The sequence below is a fragment of the Anser anser genome (assembly GCF_964211835.1).
Source record: "Anser anser genome assembly, chromosome: Z".
Taxonomy (NCBI): Eukaryota; Metazoa; Chordata; class Aves; order Anseriformes; family Anatidae; genus Anser; species Anser anser.
In genome coordinates this window covers 73,820,393-73,841,491 of record NC_139723.1, presented here as the reverse complement: position 1 = coordinate 73,841,491, position 21,099 = coordinate 73,820,393, and the positions used below count along the sequence as shown (strand labels likewise).

Genomic DNA, 21,099 nt, shown 5'->3' with positions numbered 1-21,099 from the left:
AAAGATGGACAACACCCACTGCATCAGCTCTTCTCCATTAAGATGTTTATTGGTATATTACTTTGTTTTGCTAAGCAATCATTTAAGGTGCAGATGCTTTTAATTCACGGTGTTCTGTTGCTCTTGGGTAGCAAGCTAACCATTGGAAACTGTGATTTGTAGAACTGGTTTGGAATCCATTAATCATTTCTAAAAAAGGGGAAAAAACAGTGACAAAGTGTTAGAACATAGTTGTTATGATATATGTATTAGTCAATATTTAAGTGAAACGGTATTCTCATGGCTCATCAAGAACATTTCACTGTGTTTCAATTATGATTGTAACATAAACTCTTTCTAATAAAGAAGAAATCAAACCATATGTGATGTGCAGAAGCTTTAAGCGTGGAAGCTCTAAGCCAGCTTCCACTGGCTTCATCTGGAAGAGTGAGTTCTCAACAAGTCTGATGTTATTGGGAGCCAAAGTAAAGTTATTTTTGTTTTTTAAAAAGGACTTTTAATATACAGGAGGAAACATATCTGAATATGTATGCATCATGTATAATCATCATGATATTTACCATTCTGACTGAAAAGGACATGTCATTGATATATTTATTGAAGGAAGAAAACTAAGGCTGCTCATTAATTTTAAAATAATAAAATAAGATTTTAAAATAAGACCCATTGCACTGGATCAACCAAAGGCTAAATTTTTTATCCTTTTTCTAACATTAGGAAAATAACACAGACCTGGAGTATGCCAAGGAGTAGGGAAGCACGTAGAAGTATTTCCCCGGAACGCTCTCCCATCCCAGCAAAATCGATACTTCAGAGACTACATAAACAAACGTCATTTCTATATGTTTGAGAAACTTCTGTTAGTTTTTCCTAAGGTTTCTAAAATGTGTATTTCCTTTTGGTATGTCCACTGTGTAGAAGACCAGTCTACAGTTTGTTTATAATCTGCCACTTGCCAGTTTTATCTAATGTCTCCTAGTTTTTACACTTGTTAGCCTCACATTACCCTGGATTTTACATCTCTCTATCATATTCTCTCAGTTTTTGCTCTTCCAGCTGTGACATAACTTGTGGAATGAGTGGCTTTGATAGCATGGAGATGAAGTGCTGTAGGAAGCAGTTCATAATTGTCTGATTTAGGACTAGACAGCCCACAAGTGATATCATGTCCTGCTGGCTATGCTTTCTTCACAGTGCTTCACAAGTAGATTAGTGGACCTAGCTGAACTCTGTTGAAGGCGAAAGAGCTGGCTTGGAAGAAATGTTCTGTTACGTATCTTTGACTCAGGTATAAGTCATTTTGCAAAACCATCACGGTGTTTCAATGATGAAATTTGCAAAATACTTTTCCTGTTTTGCTACTTCTTTTCTTCTTGTGGCCGTGGAGAAAAGAGGTAATTTATTAATATATAGCATAAAATATTAAGCATAAAGCACAAACACTTCTTCCCGGGCCTGTAAACTCTTACTGTCATTTCCAGGCAGCATGAAATCTTCTTCAGAGCAGATGAAGAAAGTTGAGATCACCTTTCCATTCTATGGACCAGAGCATCCACTCTCAAAATCCTGCTTACATGTTTTGCTTTGCTTTGCAGTATTGTTTTAGAAACAATACTCACAAAACTGTGTTGCTAAACATTTTCTTAAACTAACTTTTTCCAGGTGAAAAGTTTCAACATTACTGTAAGAGTAACTCTGTTGGATTTAAGCATACTACTTATCAAGTAAAAGAATTCAGACTCCCAAACTGTCTTTATATATCTTGTGTGGAAAATATATCTTTTCTCTTCCAAAGACATAGGTTTTCTAATAGAAAGTTTGACTGGAGGTGAAATCTGGATTTCAAGAGCTGGATTTTTTGTCTGTTCTCCAAAATTCTCATAGTTCTGTGATATAATGTTACTCCTGAAGACATACAAAGACAAATCTAAAGATTCACCAACTGGAGCTACGAGGTATCTGTTTTTAAAAGTTCTACCATCACAGATTGAAAAGAAACATGTAAATGAGCTTATGAATGTCACTGAAATGTCTCAAATATTGGCTGACTACTCAAAACAGCAGTAACAGATTAGTACTTAAGAGACGCTGCTTACCTGCTTTTGAACATTTTCTTCTCAACAGGGACGTTTTTCAATGGCTTCTCCTTGGCATGGTCTGCCTCCTGCTTGTGGTGTAGGATTATTACACTGGCGAGTTCGAGTGCTTTCACCATCGATGCAGGTGGACCAGGCACTCCAACAGCTCCAGCCTCCATCAGTGACAGCTGGTATTAAGCCATCATACTAGGATTAGTCTAATATTTTTCTGTCTGCTGTGCAGTGACAGAAAGATCATTAATTATAGAATTTTACCCAGCACTTCTGAGGGTCGACAAGGTGGTCCATGATTTAATTCTAATTTTTGCAGTTATGGTGACTCTGCAGATCATTCCACCCTCTAGCATATATCCCATCTACACAGATGTGGCTTTTGAAAATGCCCTTGTCAGTAACACTGTTCAAGGGCCCAGATGTCTCAGCATTTTTGCCACCCTAGGAAATTGCATGAATATCAAGTTCTAAGGCATCTGTACTTCAAAGTCTCCACCACAGGTATTGAATTTACTGCACATTATTATTATTTTTTTTTTCCCTGTACACAACTGCATTCAGCTCCCTCTTCCCCTTTGTGGACCAGTCTAATATTAATCTAACACAGTAAGTATGAAATGTGGTCATGTGCTAGCAGTAATAGTGCTTTTGCAGGAAACTGAAGACAAAAGAGCTTATGACATGTTGAGATTGCTTTTGTCTGAGCTCAACTTACAGCCTTGGTCCTTACCATCATGCCACCATCCTCCTACTTACTTAAATGTATTTGGATTTTCATTTCAAGATGCAATGATATATGTGGGACAAAGAATTCTATCTTAGAGTGCCTTTATCATCAAAAGAACCCAGTAAATTTTACTAAGATCCACACTCTATACCCATGATATTTGACTGGAGGAGGCATAAGGGAGTGCTATGACATCCTTATGTCCTTATGAAGGCTCATTTTGCCTGGATATTGTTCTAAAAACTATGCTTGTTTTAGTCTGCTTGGAGAATTTACTAACCTTCAACTATCGTAGATTTGGGAATCTGACAAGCAATTCCCTTAAAGTAGCTTGAGCACATGCATGTACAAGCTCCATCTATCAGTACAAGGGTGCCTCCATTTTTGCAGGGTTCACATTTGCACACACTGTATTCAGTAATGTAGTCCTCAATTGCTCTTTCCAAATTTTGTTTCTTTAAATATGAGTTTCTTATCTTAACTGGAACAAGTGTATGTATTGGAGAAGGCTGTGGAAGGAAAAAAAAATGCCCATGTTTAACAGATTTTTCTGTAGTTCTGAATACTTTTGATAGCAATAAAGGATACCATCCTTTAGTGCTGATATACACATCACTAGAATAAGCATCTGAAGAAGTTGTCAAAATGAAGAAAGTATCTGGTAGTTCATGATACTTGGAGACTCACCTCCATTTTACAACAGAAGTTTTCAGATTCTAAGAGGCACAGTTTTAAAGAGGATGTACTTACCCGTTCCTGTATCACTACTGGTGCATCAACCAAGGACTTTGCCCACTGTACATAATCTTCTATGTCAACCATTTTGGATCTTCGCAGTAACATTTCTTTTATTTTTACTGAAAAATCAATCTTCCCTCCATCAACTAAAGAAATAACATCATCAATGATAGCATCATCTTTATATTCTACTGCAGAAAGAAAGAAGATGAAGAAGAAAATTTAATGTCCATACATCTTGACGAACAGTTGTCCTTCTAGCACAACCAGTCCACCTCTGTAAAATGACAATTGAGAGAGGAACCCTTCACGCACTGGTCATGGTGGAATTCCATATTTCTTTGCTCATACCTATTACATGGGATGAAATCTTCTATTTTGCAATTAAATTAGAAAACCCAATATCTGAAAGAAAAAGAAGGCATAGAGCAAAATGAGAGGCATTATGGAGGTCATAACCATTTAATAAGTCAAAAATATTATGAATACTGCTACTCTATCACCTGAGCTGAACCAGAAAAGGGCAGAAATTGGAATAGTAGGAGCTTGTGCTTCGTAACTAAAACACAACAATAGAGCACTACAAGACTCGGAATAATTGTCTTTTATGTGCTGAGTAGTAAATCCTTCACTGCTTGCCATTTGAGATTTTTAGGGCATTTGATAAAAGACTCAGCTCCAGAGACACAGAAGAACAGAAGGGAACATTGACAGGGAGGGGAACATAAGTAGCTTAATAAGAGAAAGGGAGACTCTGCCTTGGCTCCTCCCAGGCCTGTTCCAGGAGAGCTGTCAGACCCATTGGACAGGACTGAGAATGAGTCTGCAGCAGGATGAGTCAATGGAAAGACTCTCTGGATGCAAAGAGCAGGGTTCGAGGATTGTACAGAACTTAAATACTTACGGTATATTTAGGAAGGTACCATTGAAAAGGTAAGATGGGATCAAGGTAGTTTTGGGAGAAACAAGCATGGGAAAGAGAGGAATAAAGACAAAGAAGTGGCTGATTGCATATAGAAAGCTGGATGATCAGTGAGCTTGTCTGGTCATGTGCTGTGCCTGATCTTTGCAGTCTGTCCAGGCTTTTCATTAAATTCCATTTCTGTCTTCCTGGGTGAAGAAACTCTATTCTGCATGTATACATGTGTATGGAGAGCTGTGTGCCAGCAACTGGAGTTGGACCATGATGGGGACCTGCGTGTTTGTGCTGCCAATGACTGGATCAAGTGAGGATACATATGTCAGTGTGTGATCACTAGCAAATAACAAAGCAGAGTAGCTAGCAAGTAATGTAAGAGGGTTGGGAGCCAAGTATCAAAGTGGTTGTAAATCTCTACACATAAAAATCTATGTGCCTAGGGAAAGTCTGGATGTGGAGCTGAGGGACTTGGCTTAGTGGGTGATGTTGGTGGTAGGGGGATGGTTGATGATCTTGGGGGTCTTTTCCAACCCTTATGATTCTATGATTCTACAATGAGACAACTAGAGGAGCTGGCCACTGGAGTAACTGGGGTTTCGAGGTCAAATACTGTGAGGTCCTGGTTGACTGAGACCTGTGTGCGTGTGTGTCTCCATTTGAAGCAATTGGAGACAAGAGGATTGAAGGGACAATTGCTGGATAGACTAAGCATTTAAGACTGATTACTGGAGTCACCTGTAGTGTGTGTGGCATGTATGTGTGCTGGTGTGCATCAGTGGGTCTGCTGATCCCTACCAGTAATGTAATACCCAAGGACCTGTGGCCTTGGAGTGTTGTATATCCAGGTGCCAAAAATAGGGTGAACTAAGCATATAGGGAACATTTACTGCGTCATTTAAATGTCTAAGGTCAGCTGCTGGAGGTATCTGTATAGTCTATATATGTATATTGAGGAGGGGCTGATAGACCTGAAGGCTGTGCTGCTGTACATATGTACAAGTTCCATAAAGGGAAGTGCAGAGTCCTGCACCTGGGCAGGAACAACCCCATGCACCTGTATGTGCTGAGGGCCAACTACCTGGAAAACAGCTTTACAGAAAAGGAGCTGGGGATCCTGCCAGACACCAAGTTGAACATGAGCAAACAATGTGCCCTTGTGGCAAACAGGACTAATGGTATCCTGCACTGCATGAGGAAGAGCTTTGCCAGCAGGTTGCAGGAAGTGAACCTTGCCCTCTCTTCAGGTGACTTTAAGGTCACCTCCAGAGCAGTGTTTCCAATTCTGGGCTCCACAGTACAAGAGAGAGGTGGAACCACTGGAGTCCAATGAAGTGCTGCAAAGATGAAGCATCTCTATTATGAGGAAAGACTGAGAGAGTTGGGACTGTTCAGTCTGGAGAAGAGAAGGCTCAGAGGGATCTCATCAAGGTGTACTAATATCTGAAGGGAGTCTGTAAAGAAAGTGGTACCAGGCTCTTTGCAGTGGTACCCAGTGACAGTGCAAGAGGCAAAGGACACAAACTGAAACACAGGAGGTTCCTTCTGTACATACAGACACACTTTTTTTATTGTGAGGGCGACTGAGCACTGGATGCCAAGTCATGGAGGTCTTCATATCCCATCTGGACATGGTCCTGGGTAACCTGCTCTAGTTGGCCCATTGGCCCTGCTTGAGCAGGGGGGTTTGCACTAGTTGACCTCCAGAGGTTCTTTACAACCTCAACCCTTCTGTGATTCTGTGATGTTTCCACCGACTGACCTCTGTGCTGATCCAATAGTGAGGAGAACAGGATGAAGCCATTGGTGCTGTTTGTGTTTGTATGAGTGCTGTGTTTCTATTTATATTGATTAGCTTGGCCATGTATATATCTATGGATGTGTTGTGTATGTTGTACATGTATGTACAGGGAACACATGCTCAGCCTAGTGTGGAATTATGGCAGCTTTACCTTTACTGGGGTACGCGATCTGTCATTTCCCTAATAAATAGCAATAACTATGTTGATTTTTGCAAGAAGAAAAAATTGTTATTGCCTTTCCTTAAGCAAAAGATATAATGTAAAATAAGTATATACTTACATTTATCCTGCATTTTGATCTTCCCACATTTATCACCGGACATTTCAAGACTGCCCTTAATGTTGTCATATCCAACACTGACATCAAATTGATACCCAAGACATTTCTTCACATCTTCTACACTGATACCTGGAAGCAGAAATAATTAGGTGATTATTAAAGGACAGAGTGACCAACAGCACAAAGCTGCTCCAGGGGAGGTTCAGACTGGACATTAGAAAAAAAAATCTTTGCCATGGGGGTGGTCAAACACTGAAAGAGGTTTCCTAGCAAGGTGGTTGATGCCCCATGCCTGTCAGTGTTCAAGAGCCATTTGGATAATGCCCGACATAATATGCTTTGACTTCTGGTTAGCCTTGAGGTGATGAGTCAGTTGGACTTGATGATTTTTCGTGGTCCCATCCAACTAACTATTCGGTTCGGTTCAGTTCTATTCTATTCTATTCTATTCTATTCTATTCTATTCTATTCTATTCTATTCTATTCTATTCTATTCTATTCTATTCTATTCTATTCTATTCTATTCTATTCTATTCTATTCTATTCTATTCTATTCTATTCTATTCTATTCTATTCTATTCTATTCTATTCTATTCTATTCTATTCTTCTATTCTATTCTATTCTATTCTATTCTATTCTATTCTATTCTATTCTATTCTATTCTATTCTATTCTATTCTATTCTATTCTATTCTATTCTATTCTATTCTATTCTATTCTATTCTATTCTATTCTATTCTATTCTATTCTATTCTATTCTATTCTATTCTATTCTATTCTATTCTATTCTATTCTATTCTACTCTATTGAGATTATACTATTGGAGGATAAGTTTCAGTGCTATTGGTGCTATTGGAAATGTTTATGCTTTCTTCTTCCTATTTGTATTCTGCTTTCTCCTCTTCCATGCAATGAATTTGAGGATGACTGTATTTGAAGTGTCTGCACAATTTCTAGGAAGTACTTGAATTTATTCCTTATTTTATGCCATCACCAACTCTTAGAGTTCCAGATGAATACACCGACTAGCAAATTAGATTTAAGGTTTTGACAGATTTCCTAAGCACTGGGGACCCCTTGTGAATCATATTGCACCAATTACTGTGATGTTTTGAAGAAGTTTGTTTAAGGTTTTGTTTTCTAAGCTGTAGACTTAGAAAGCAGATTTCAAATAATACTGGAAGTTACAGAGACTCTCATCTCTGTTGAACTTCTATAATTTGAAGTGTCACTGGCGTGCCACATGCAGAACACATTGAATTGTGCTGTTCTTAGTAGTGTTGTATATACACAAGTCTATCCTTATCCATCTCTGCATGACTGGAGACTCAGTGCCAATCTGCATATTCTAGCTAGACCAACAGAGCACATACCTAAGAGAGACATAACATGATTATCCAGCACATACACAAGTTCGTATTTTCCTCCCACAGCTCCAGAGGCTGCATAGTGAGTTCCATAATCTTCTAGGAATTTGAAATATTCCCCCTTATCATATTCAGCAGGCAGAAAATTTAGATCATCAAGGAACGTATCTGTGAGACGGATATCACGACTCCGCATTTGGAATCTTCCCAGCTGAATCTTTCCTTTTACATGTAGAAAGGTTTGGTTCTGAGTGCAGGGAGAAGAAAACAGATGAGAGAACCATTCTGGTATGAAATACAGCAAGAAAATCTGTTTTATTTTACTTATAAAGAAACTGCAGCCCTTTTAAACATGGTATTCAATCTAGCATTTTGGACATGAACTTGTTAAATTGAAACAAAACTTCTCCAATTTAAACCGAGGAAGAGGCAAGAAATTTAGACTTCTTCATTTATCGCAGTTTTGCGGAAGTCTCCCCTTGTTAATTGCAGCAAGCCCTTTGTGATCCATTTGATGACAAGTTCTTCTCTTTAGGTACAATATCTAAGGATTCTGACTTTTATAACAGAAAATTAATTCCATATGGCTTGCCAGATAACAGAAGCTGTTCCTGCATGCCTATTGAGGTCAGATGGAGTTTAGTCTTTGTTTATAGTTAAAGCAGAACTACGTTCTCTCTTATTGTGGATCACTTCTCTGTTATTCTCAGACTGTCAGCATGAAAGACTCCAATTAAAAATAAAATAAAATAAAAATCCACCCTTGCGTCTTAAAATGAGAATTTATCAAGAAAAAAATACTTTCAAGGCATGTGACCCATACATACATTTTAATTGTAGTATTTAGTAACCGATATATTCATACATTACACTCTGTATATTTTTATCATAGTCTAAACTAGGACCTAGCTGCTGTCTGTAACACATGACATCTTGTGAAATAGTTGCAGTTAAGACTCTAAGTAAACACATGCCTTTCAAACCCCATTATTTTCTGTAGTACTTCTCTGACTCCCTTAACAGCAGTGCCTAGTAGGAGGTATAAAAAAGGAATTTAACAGCTGACCATTTAAAGGATCTTAAAATGCTGACTCAAATGCTCTTAGAACTGACAAAATTCTTCAGGCATCTACATTTCCATGAAGAAATTCTTGTAGGTACAAATATTCCTGCCATTCAGCAAAAATCCCTTACTTTCTTGTTGCCCCTGGGCTCTTCCTGCTTTTATGCTAACACTGTATGAATTTTACTATTTATAAAATGATTACATTAAATACTCTAGCTTGATTAAACTTACCCTTTCTGTGAATCTAGTCAACATAGATCCTAAATTTGTAGTCTTGCTATAGTGAAACTTTAAATTTCCTCCTGCAGAAGTTTTGTTACTTCCTGAAGTAGGCGCATATTTCAGAGACAGGCCAACGTTGAAGCTTTTTTGTTTGTCCATGTACACCTCTCGTATCATTTTTAGATGATCACGATAGAACTCAGATGTGAAGGTTTTGCCTGCTTTTGTCTTAGAAAAGAGGATGAAAAGGTTATATGAGAAGCCAGAACAGGCAGTAACAGGAAAATCTATGTAGCACTTTGAAGTTGCACGTTTTACTTATCAAGAACAACAACAAAAACAACAACAACAGAAAATTATAAAAAATAGGCACTTATGTGAATACAGCACAGAAGCATTAAAGTTGGGAAGCAGCTACCTGTCTACTTCGTATGTATCCAAACTGACTTTGAACATAAAGAGTAATTTAAAGAGAAGATATTTTATCTGAATAGCAAAATAATTCCACAAAATGTATCAGTAAAGGCTTCATGACATTTGGGAATTAAAAAATATGTTTTGACAGAAAAAATAAAATAATTCTAACCCTTTACTATTTTTTTTTCTCCTTGAAAATTTTCAATTTTCATTGGAAATGCACATTTGAATCTCTAAATAATTTGACTCAGCTAGAGAATGGGATTCAGTAAAAAACAGTAATTTGATTTATCTTGATTCTCTCAGAACCTCATGGGAGTTTTTATGCAGTTTCCTTGTATATTCAGGCTCTCCTGAGACCCAGGCTCCCAAGAGTGTCTGCATCTTTTTAGCTCCATTTGTGGTCAGAAACTGTTATGGAAAAAAGCCTTCACTAAGTGGAGAGATGATGCTGTTCAAGAGCAGATGTGATGTAAGCAGCAAGTCTTGTCTTCAGAAGAAAACAGGAACACAATGCCTTAATGGCAGTGTATATTTTAAAATGTGGGTTTTTCACAAATGAAATATATATATACAGATATATACACTAATATATATAACAGAATTGCATTGAAAGTCTTTTTTTTTTTTTTTTTTCCAGCAGGAGAGAGAAACTTGTCACTGATTAAGAAACTTAGAGAGCACCAGAGTATCATAATGTTATTCCTTCCTTTTTATCGCAGTCTTTCTTGTGTCCTTGAAAATGTTTTGATTGCTGCTCTATCCAGTAAAATTAGGTATAGTATTCATTTTTTTACATCTCCTATGCATATCATCCAACCATATGGTAAATATTCCAGAAAGACACTTTCATTTACTATGCACAGGTGCAACAATAAATGTGTGGGAAATTATCTGGAGCAACTGAGTTTAATTGCTGAGGCATATGATAACATAACCAGTTTCCCTCCGGACTTTACTGAAAGTATGAGGCTAAAAAGCTGATGCTAACTTACTCAAAGAGGTTTCAAGCCTTCTGAGAGGAAGTCAAGATTCAGGATTCATTTAAAACATTCTAACTTGCATAGAAGGACTTAGACTTACATCGTAATTGAGAACACCAACATTCCATGGCTTGCGATAATATGTCTGTGTGTTCCCATCACGCACCCTTTCACAAAGACCATTGAAAAACTCATTGTCAAATGGGCTGGCCATTGGCTGCATCCCTAAAACATTGATACTGCAAGAGAAATACAGGACAGGTTATGCTTCAAAAAAGAAGGTGTCAGCACATGTAGTCTGGAAGCAATGGTGTTATGAACAGAAAAGCCTAATTTTTGTAAGAGATGGATACTATAGAGGTGGAACTGAATCCTTAGGGATAAGGCTCCACCATGGCAGTTTGTCTCATCTTTTGTTTTCTTCGTTTCTCATTCATGTAATGGATAAAATACTACATATGTGTAAAGCACTTTAATGGTCATACATGAGAAAGAAACAGAAAAATAAAAGATAGATATTGCAGTGAGAACCTTACGAATGGAAGGAAGGAATATACATTTCTTCTTGAACAACATATTTTTGAGGAACTATTAAACTATTACATATAGGTTTAAAAGTTTTATTTATTTATTTATTTTTCTGCATAACTCATTATTATTTTTTTTGCTGTTAGGAACTTTGGTATCAAGAATGCACAAGATTCATGTAGAAGGAATATACAACAGCTCCTAGCTTTGTCTCTTCTCCCAGGGAGTGACTTGGAGGAGTAACAGAACTCCCTGGAGAGGAAATCTGAACCACTGCAAACCCTGAAAAGAGGGCACGTTGACTATGTAGTTCTACACATCTGCCTACCAATGCACAAGAATTACTTCTGAAAATAGCTGCTCATATGGGGATTCTATATTGTTTATTGCCTTTCTAACTCCTTCATAGATTCTAATATTTCCAGGAAGCACAGTGTTTATGTCTGATACATGCACCTAGCTAACTGCAAAAACTGGTTATTGGTTCATCAAAATTGTCTGCATTGGGTACCACAGATGTGCCTCTATACATTTCTCATGGACGACATCAACACTGGATTTTAAAAGAAATAATAAAGTAGCTGCTTCTATAAATAAATAAATAAATAAATAAATAAATGCCCATCTGGCTTAGTTCCCCGTACTACAAAGGCAGAGATTTTGCACTTATGCTGTCGTGCTGTTCCAAGATGAAACGCAGGATGCACCCTTTTCATTTAAACACAAGGTGGTGCTGTAGTATACTTTTATTTTCCTCTGTTCCCGTTTGGATAGCTGTCTTTTGACTCAATTTGTAGATGCACAGTATGTCACACCTTCTTTCTGTTTGAAATTAAATATGTACAGTATGGTCTGAGAAAAGAAAGATCAATTTTCGACTTAGATTAATGAGAAAAACTATAAATGAATCAAGATCTGGGGAAGTGAAGGACAATAATTAAAAAAAACCCACCCTACAGGCAGTGTTGTTGCAGTAAGGCAGCCTGTAGTATAAAATAATCAAAGGAACTTTTCTCCCTTTTAGGTGCTCATGTTAGTAAAGTAATGGGGAATGACTGAGTCCTTATTAAGTATCACTTGAAAACATATATATATATATATATAAATATAAAATATACCTATATATTTTATGCTGAAATAATAAGTGTTTTAAAAATACTCATGTAATATCTATGTATAATTCTGCACATTAACATAATGATTGATTTACTTAGTATTCACTGTCTGGATAAATATTTATCCTCCCCAAGTACACAATATAAAAAGTAGTCAGGTGTTCTTCTGAAAGTTATGTTGCATTTCTGAATACAAATGAAAACATGATTCCTCTTTTGGGAATGCCAGTGTCCCAGCATTTTCAGTTGGCTTTGGAGACAGTCTTAGACTCTTCACAATGCCAAATACTGCTTTTTTTTCCCTTCATTACATACCCTTGCCCTGCAGTCCTGCCAACTTCAGACACATCGATATCATGGTTACGGCATGGTGATCGCGGTTCAGATTCACAGTTATCTTCATCAGAAAAATCTCCGCAGTCGTTATCCACATTACACACAAGCCGTCGCTTTATGCATCGACCTAATAAAAAAAAAAAAAATTATTGAATGAATCCAATTCTTTCCAAGATGGACATTAAGTGACACCCCCAGCTATTCTTCATTGAGATCTTTCTTTTTGTATAGTTTCACCAGTTTCACAAGGAATTTTCATTCTTCCTCCTTAGAATGAAAAAAAAAACAACCCTAAAAAACAAAAAACCCACCATACTAATAAATCTGCTTATTAGTTTACTGAGATGGAGAACTGCTGTCATTTGCAGAAAGTTATCATTTCTTGTGATTATTTCTATATTAATTTTTTATTATTAGATTTTTTTAATGTATTAGGAGAATACAGGAAAACATTACTTCAATATCAGCAAAGAATTATTTCTTAATTGCTTAAATTGTTACTATTTGTAGAACATGAACTATAATGATTGATATTCTAATGCAACAGTGAAGAACTAATTCTACTGACTTCAGGTATCACAGTTTATACACAGATTGATTTTTTTTTCTACTGAATTCAAAGATTTGAATAAATTTAGCCCTCAGATAATAATAATAATAAAACCACTTGTTAATATTAACTATCTCACCTGTAAGTATCACACAATGGCTATGAACTAATAATTAAAGACACACTTTTTAATTTTTCTTTCTCTACTCGGTCTTTCCAGAAAGATACAATACTGACAATAGCTTGGAACTCAAAATTCACCTAGCATCTTTCCTTTCCTGTTTTGATTAGTTTTAGTATCATTAACTTACTCTATTTTGTTTTCATTTGTGATGAATCTTGAATTCATCTAATTCATATGCCATGCCTGTATTGCTTTACAAATTAAGATCTTTGAACCTAGAGACTTGCTGGTCCCCAGTTGGCGTGTACCATACCACATTAGTCATTAAGCCTCCCTATCCATTTTGCTAGAATTCCTTCAGTCCTAGCTTTATCCCAGTGATTTTTCATAAAACAGGATTCTGTACCAGGTGGAACAGGAATGCTAGAAGAAAGAACAGTCTATGGATAGCTTTTAAACATGGAGTGAAAAACACAGGAAAATAATTTAGATCTGAGGCAAATTATTTTGAGAGATGGAAGGAATGTACCCCTTTCTCAAGCATTTTTTATGTTATGCTTTCGATCTCATGGCTTTGCAACCCACTTATCTACACATTCGGGACTGTCTTTAATCCCTAGCAATAATGTTCTGCTTCAGGAAATCATCCCCAAATAGAAAAGAATTGAAGCATATACTCTGTTTTGTGTAAGCATTTTGACTTCAACACAAACTGGTTGAACTTCTTCATAGAACTGAGTGAGATGTGATTTGCTGAACTATTGCACAACTCATGATGGTATGAAAACAAAACCTACCAGAATTGCATTGAAAGTCAGCACCGCAGTCTGGTTCTATTTCTTCAGGACAGACTTGGTCACTTTCACAGCTCTGTGTATCTCCTAAAGTCTCCACGCATGATTTTCCACCAAACTGGCCGAATCTTTCAATACTTCTAGAACGAAACTTGAAATATAAATAACAGCTTTAATATTGCTTCAAGATAAAAGAGAAGACATACAAAAACTGGTGAATTTCCATCTGAACTTAGAACTTCTCAAAATGAGGCATCTTTGGTGATATTATTGGTTGAAAAATCACAGGCACAGCTTATGCTGTAAATTTACAGGAACATCGAATCAGTATCTTAGCAAATATATTATTATGCTTATTTATCACTCTCCCCCCCCCCACCCCCAGTATATTATTATGCTTATTTTTCACTCCCCCCCCCCCCGTTATTTTTTTATCCAGGAAGGAAATGCACCATACACATTTTATATGCTTTCAAGTTTTTCATTTTTTGGTAGTCTTGTAAGAACTCCCCTAAGAAAACAAAAATCTGTTTTTGCTAAAAAGATTGCTTCTTATTTAAAAGGGGAAAGTCTGTTAAAAAGTGATGCTCTTTACAGAAACGGAAACATTTACATGGCCATAAAATATTATTTCTATCAACAAAACTTTTTCAATGACAGGTCTTGAAGGGTTTAGTACATCTGGATGTAGTCTTGCTTACTGTTATGGCTTCAGGTCTGAAATGATTATGGGTTTCAACAAATCACAAACATTCAATATGAGGAGTTGCAATATCATATTTTCCCACAACTAAAAAGCAGACAGATAACATTAATTTTTTTGTTGCTTTGTTACAAAGACTTCCAACTACAGCTTACCCTTTGATTGGTGCATGGGTCACAGGGCCCCCACTCACTCCAGCTGGTCAGCTTACAGTCTATTGGATATGGAGAATTCAGTTCTCTTGTCTCCCTGTGGAAAGCTTTTTCTGAAGAGCTGTCAAACAAAACATTCCAGGGCAGTACACTAAAATAACATTTGAGTTTGCATTTAAACCATATACCAATATTTTGGAAGCACTTTCAAGTTGTTTTCTCCTTTGCTTTTATAGCAGTTCTTGGTACACAAAATGTATAAACCACTGCTTAATCCTAAGTTCTTTGTTGATTTAAAATTACACTTTAAAAAAATATCATTTACTCGGCCTGCTTTTTTTTCCCCTTTTTTAGATCATTATGCATACTCATACTTCTGGTGGGTTGTGCTATTGAAGAGAATCAACCAATAATACACAGAGAATATCTGCAGTTCCCCTATTCAGACAGTGGCTATACTCTGCATACTTAAAGCTAAACACAAAGGCACAGCAGCACATCTCAAATTGGTATAGTACTTCAATATATCTTTCTAATTTCTCAACTATTAGCTGTGTGGGGTTGCCCTTAAGTCTAAATAAATGTTTAAATGTTTTCCTGAGTTAAAAGAAGGCTCATAAATAAAAGTATTACTTGTTAACTGTCTAACTTACATAGTTGGAAAAAGCAGACAAATGTTTAGCTATCTAAGTATTCTTCAGCTTGCTGAGTTGAATACTTTGCCAGTTAGATTTCAGTCAAACGCCTTCATTTTCTGGAGTGAGTGTTCATTTTAGTGTCCAGTTTTAAATACTAAAAAACTTCTGGCTTTCAGTAAGTGAAGGGCTGTCACTTTACAGAAATTGAGTTTCTTGAAAGTGCCTACAGCTAGACATTAAAAAACTGATGCACTGTAGAATGACCCTTCTGTTCTGAAAAACAAGTCCAGTATTTTACTGCTGATCTTAACCTCACAGGTAGCAGTGCTAAAAGCTGAAGAATGATGGGGTATTGATACCTAACTTTTACTCTCTATCATTTACACCAATTTTGACATTTATATGCTGAATATTCATTCACTGCAAGGCAATTCTCCCTCTGCACCTCTCCACGTTAATGCTGCTGCCTCTGTTCTACAGTGGGACCCTTTTTTTTCCAGGCCCCAGCTGGTTGACAGATCTGCAGCTCCTGCAATGTGATGCATGAGCTTTTGTTACAGGCAGTGCATTACCCTCCACTCTTTGACCCCCCCCCCCCCCCCCCCCCCATACAAATACATGAAGAAACCAAACAAATGTAACCTGATTCTACAAAATTGAGAAATCTGTTGTTTGGACAAGGAAGATACACCAGTCAGTTCAGCTTTTGAGTGCTATTTATTGTATGTTCAGGTTACATACACAATAAACTGTTACTGAGATACTAAGTAGACCTACGTCTCTTTCCAGTCATTGAATCTTAAGCAGCCTGGTGGCCACTGGGTAGTTGTGCAACCCTTCATACATACACTCAGCTCACCCAAACTGGCTCTGATGCCTCAAACTTTCCACTGTCACACACACCAGCAGTAAACAGGCACTGCAGCTGCTGCTGGTAGTATTTATAATGCACACTCCCACTGTCCTGCCTGCTGCTCCTAAACAACTATTTTCCCAGAAGACTCTTAACCTTAGCCCAAGGCCTGCAATATATGGACCCGAGACAGAGGATGTTGCTATTAACAGGTGAGACTCTAAAAAAAGGAGACAGCAAAAAACACACATATGCTCAATATCTCTGGGTAGCAGAAATGAGATAAGCAGAGAATTAAGAATCCTTTCCATGCAATAGGGACCTCTCAAAATCTTATCTGGTAGGGAAGTGTGAAGCTGTTTTGTGTGCCAAGCACCAGGAATTGGGGTAGCTAGTGCAGAATGCAAATCCAACCTTGTGAAAAGTACATTTTATATGTAATTCCCTTTCACTAACTTTGTGCTGGACTCTAGATCAAAATCAATAACATCTAAACCAATAATCTGTTGTTGGCATCTGAAAGGGTTGTGAGCTTGGGAAATGACATTGAATACTTGCTTTGTTCTTACTACTTTTCTTGGATCAAACTGTAACGGTCACTACCAGAAACAGACTTTTTTTTTCTTTCTTTTTTTTTTTTCCTTTCTTGTCTCTGCTCTGATTCAGCAATTAGATTAGATCAATCACTGTACTCTTACTCTGAACCTTTTATTTTACTTTCATGTTGTTAATTAGTGGCAAACTTTATTTTTCCAGTGCTGTTGGGGTTTACAGATCCCAAAACTTTCTGGAAGGTGCATGTACTTCAAAGTTTGACTAAGTATGCATGCTTACATATGTAAGACAAACATTTCAGTCTAGGGGACCTACTTGAAATAATTCCACCTGAAGCTGCACTGCGGTCACACTTACTTTGTGCTACATTAAGAATAGATTTATAACTCAAATTAGGAAGAAAAAAAAAAAAAGAAAGAAAAATACGTATATCTCATCTCACTGAAAATTCTACAGAAGGGGTAAATTCCTAGAAGGTAGAAGTTGGATGCAACATGCACAAGTTGCTTCAGGATAAGTGCTGTCTGAATACAAAAAAATCTTTACCAAGAGAACAATTAAATATTAGAATAGCTTCCCCAGGGAAATGGTAGAATGTCTCTCACTGACAATATTAAAAAATGCTTGTCAGGACACCTACATAACCCAAACCAAGGCCCTGCTTTCAGCTGAAGGTTTGTACCAAATCTCCAGAGGTCCCTTCCATACTAGACTTTTCCGTAACTCTACAGTTCTATGAATTTCTGGGAAGTCATAAGATATCTGAAGTTTGATATAGCCCAGCTGCCATCTAGCACCTTCAAAACCAATTTCTTTGCCTGCAATTAGCTCATCTTACAAATATTTCAGCTATACTACAATTTACTGTAACTTCATAATAAGTAGAAAACTGTACAGCAGTTTTTCAAAGCATTGTCTATTACATATTTTTCAAAACTCTGCATGACAGTAACATCATCAGAGGGAAGAAACAAAAACTCAGTGGTCTGGCAAATGGATAAGAATTGTCTTATTCTTCCCTATATCTACAAGTACAGCATTTGTATGTACTTACTGATGTGAGACTATAAATCTCAAAGAGTAACACCACCTATTCTAGCATTTTGGGGAAAAGATTGACAAGTTTTTCTTAAAGATAGGAGTTGGAACCCTCAGACTCTAGACCTTAAAGATATATTGGGACACCTAGTAGGATTTCTATAAGTACCTGGATATCTTACTCCTAACAATAACCAAGCATTAAGGTATTATAGAAGTTTATGTTGAAATGCATTTCTGAACATTTATTACATTAAAAATGCAGCCAAAACCCTTTGCAGAAGTTAAGAATGGTCCCTGAAGAGCAATAACTATGAGTAGAACCTACAGAAGGGATCAGACTCAAGCTAATATAGAATCTAAGGATTCTCACAAAGTTTCTTATAAAACATTATTTTGAGTCTGCAATAAAAAATAAAATAATAATAGTAATAATAATAATAATAACAACAACAAAACAGGCAGGAAATGCCAAGTTGAACTTTTCAGTGCAAACTGAAGTTTTGCCTTCAGTTGCCTTTCTGCAAACCAGAGGTGATGGTGGTCTTTGAGATTTCAGCCAGCAGAGGTGTTTAAATAAACTCAGCCTAGCAACTTCTGCAAGAATATTCATTCTGAGTGAGTACGTATGGAGTATTCATGCATATTGGTCTCCTCCAGATTTGGACACAAGGTTCACAGCATTTGTTGCAAGTCCAGCTTTGAGGTTTTGGATCTACTTGACTTTACAGCAGGAAAAACAAAAAAAGTCAGAAAAAAAGTCATCGCAAGTGAGCATCATGAACTCTGAAATGCCAACACTGTCTATATTGATCTGGAAATTCAAATGGACACCTATGGAAAAAGCATTTTATTGAACAACATTGTTTAGAAAAACAGACATTAGGAAAACTGAGTTTTTCCACTTCCACATTATATCCACTTCCCTCATTTTTAGAGAATAAGTCTTATGAGGAGCAGTTGAGGGAGCTGGGGTTGTTTAGCTTGGAGAGAAAAAAAAGGTCAGGGGAGACCTTACTGTACTTTACAATTGCCTTAAAGGAGGTTGTAGTGAGGCAGGGATAGGGCTCTTCTCCCAAGCACCAAGTGATAAGATGAGGGGAAATGGCCTCAAGATGCACCAGGGGAGGTTTAAGATGGATATTAGGAGAAATTTCTTTACTCAAAGGATTGCATTGCATTGAAATAGGCTGCCCAGGGAAGTGGTTGAGTCACCATCCCTGGAGGATGTAAAACTTAGCAGTATGATTAGAGGTGGACTTGTCAGTACAAGGTTAAAGGTTGGACTAGATGATCTTAGAGTTCTTTTCCAACCTGAATGATTCTATGATTAAACCCAGGGAGAAAATGTTACAGAAATGTCATGCTGAAACAGGAGATGTTGAGGCATGCAATTTAAATATCAAAGAAAAGAAAGCATTTAGGTTTCTAAGAGTGTCACTGAAGGTGGTAAATCAGAGCAAGAATTTTAGAGACAAGTATGGAAATCAAAATACTTTCTGTGCTACCCATCACTGGGAAGGTTTGAGGAATGGAAGAATGGTCTTTTGAAAGAAAAAGGCATTTCAAAATCAGTACACAAAAATTGCTTTCACCTCTCTTAGATTGCAAAATACTTTATTGGCAGCTTCAAGCCAACCATCCTCATTGATTTATTGTTGATCTGTGCATTAAAATATAGAGCTATTCAATCCATCATTTAAAAAACTGATGACTTGAGAAAGAGGGTTGGTCTGATAGTTAGAACTGACCAACAAAGAAGTCATGGCTCCCTTGTAACTGAAGCCATGATAGCATTACATGACAGTAAACTTAAACAGGTTCCCCAGGGGCATAGTCAGAGCACCAAACTTGTCGGAGTTTAAGAAGCTTTTGGACTGTTTTGGACTGTGCTCTTAGTCATATGGTCTGAATTTTTGGGTAGACCTATGTGGTGCCAGGAGGTGGACTTGATGATCCTCGGGATATTCTATGATACAACAACTGTGGCTGCTAGTGCCATCTTGCAGCTGCATGGTCTGGCCCATGTTGCCTGCTTCAGAAGCTGTAATAGTCTTATCTTCTGGCTGGATTATTTCTAGATGAATATATCAAAGCTGTGCTCTAATTAGATCTGGATGCCCAATTAACCATCATCAAAAAGAAGGGAAAAACATAAAGCCTTATGGTTTTGAAGGCTCTTTTTGCAAAGTCTGTTCGGGTATTTCAAGCATCAATAGCAGTATCCAGCCTCAGGCCTAGACACTCATGCAAGAAGCAACATTTTTTTTTTTTTATACAGCATTCATGTCATCACAAAACACTTCACATACCACAATTTAAGTCTTAAAGCAGGCAGACCTTGATTCGTTCTTAATGTACATTTGGCTATTAAGACTTACATTCTTACACCACTTAGTACTGGCTATTCTCATAAGTGAGATATAGACTAGTCAGAGCTATTTCTCGTTGTGTAGCTATTCAGTTGTTTTCAAATGATATTTTCATAGAGACTGAGCCTGCAGTCCTCCTCCTTCTAGTGATGTTTATACTGAAAACCAAAGGCTATATTTCCAAAGAATTAGAGATGTGCAGTCTAGGAGACTTGAGATATTAATATAAATACTATCAGCATAAAATTGTGCATATAATAATATAATGATTGAGATCGTACTATATTTTCACACTCAGCACATAATGGAAAAAAGCTGCTTGAGCTCCACCCTCACTATAAGAATATAAGAGTAAGAATATAGCTTCAACAGCTATCAATGTAATTGATGGCAAAATAAGTGAAGTGGATAAACCATTTTAACTTCTTGAAAAAAAAAAATCTTCAAGGAAAGAAGTTCCCGATTTCACCGAATATATAAGCAAGCTGCCAGTGGAAATGTTTACATTGGTGGCTTATGCTATGTTGGAGAAAAATAATAGCACAGACAACTATAGAAAACTGAAGACACTTACCTTCTGCTTTCTCCCGAAAGTGAGGCAGACACCTCTAAACTGCATAATATGAATATTAGCTGCAGGATAACATGCATGCTTCTCATTTTGTATCTGAGTAGGAAAGAAATGCTGAAACTGAATTTGCAAACTCTTTATTTGTTCTGTTTGTTATTT

At 37.1% G+C, this 21,099-nt stretch overlaps 1 protein-coding gene and 1 long non-coding RNA gene across 3 annotated transcripts in view; one reads left to right on the top strand and one right to left on the bottom strand.

The window, feature by feature from the left end:
• LOC310890041 overlaps positions 1 to 11,757 on the top strand; it is a 22,498-nt gene extending 10,741 nt beyond the window's left edge. Inside the window, exons 2-3 of the long non-coding RNA XR_014576977.1 lie at positions 10,272 to 10,404; positions 11,286 to 11,757. This is a non-coding gene — a long non-coding RNA (uncharacterized lncRNA). The remainder of the gene's footprint in view (positions 1 to 10,271; positions 10,405 to 11,285) is intronic.
• Positions 29 to 21,099, bottom strand: C9 (complement C9). 2 transcript variants are annotated; one of them, XM_083818442.1, is made up of 12 exons: positions 20,944 to 21,099; positions 14,917 to 15,034; positions 14,062 to 14,209; positions 12,570 to 12,717; positions 10,712 to 10,850; positions 9,221 to 9,439; positions 7,930 to 8,170; positions 6,557 to 6,685; positions 3,571 to 3,749; positions 3,101 to 3,329; positions 2,097 to 2,266; positions 29 to 189 (listed from the first exon to the last, which is right to left on the bottom strand). In XM_083818442.1, exons 1-11 carry the CDS (start codon positions 21,027 to 21,029, stop codon positions 2,118 to 2,120), a joined length of 1,785 nt encoding a protein of 594 aa, XP_083674568.1. In that variant the 5' UTR covers positions 21,030 to 21,099; the 3' UTR covers positions 29 to 189; positions 2,097 to 2,117. The 2 variants fall into 2 exon arrangements, with proteins under 2 accessions (XP_083674568.1, XP_083674569.1); XM_083818443.1 differs by having other exon boundaries at positions 14,917 to 15,010; positions 20,944 to 21,089.

Bases quoted from the DNA above. Each gene is read 5' to 3' on its own strand.
- C9 (XM_083818442.1), bottom strand. From the start codon at position 21,029: ATGAGAAGCATGCATGTTATCCTGCAGCTAATATTCATATTATGCAGT. The intron at 14,210-14,916 runs GTAAGCTGTAGT...TTATATTTCAAG, and splicing joins ACCCATGCACCAATCAAAGG to TTTCGTTCTAGAAGTATTGA. The intron at 3,330-3,570 runs GTAAGTACATCC...TTCCTTCCACAG, and splicing joins CAGTAGTGATACAGGAACGG to CCTTCTCCAATACATACACT.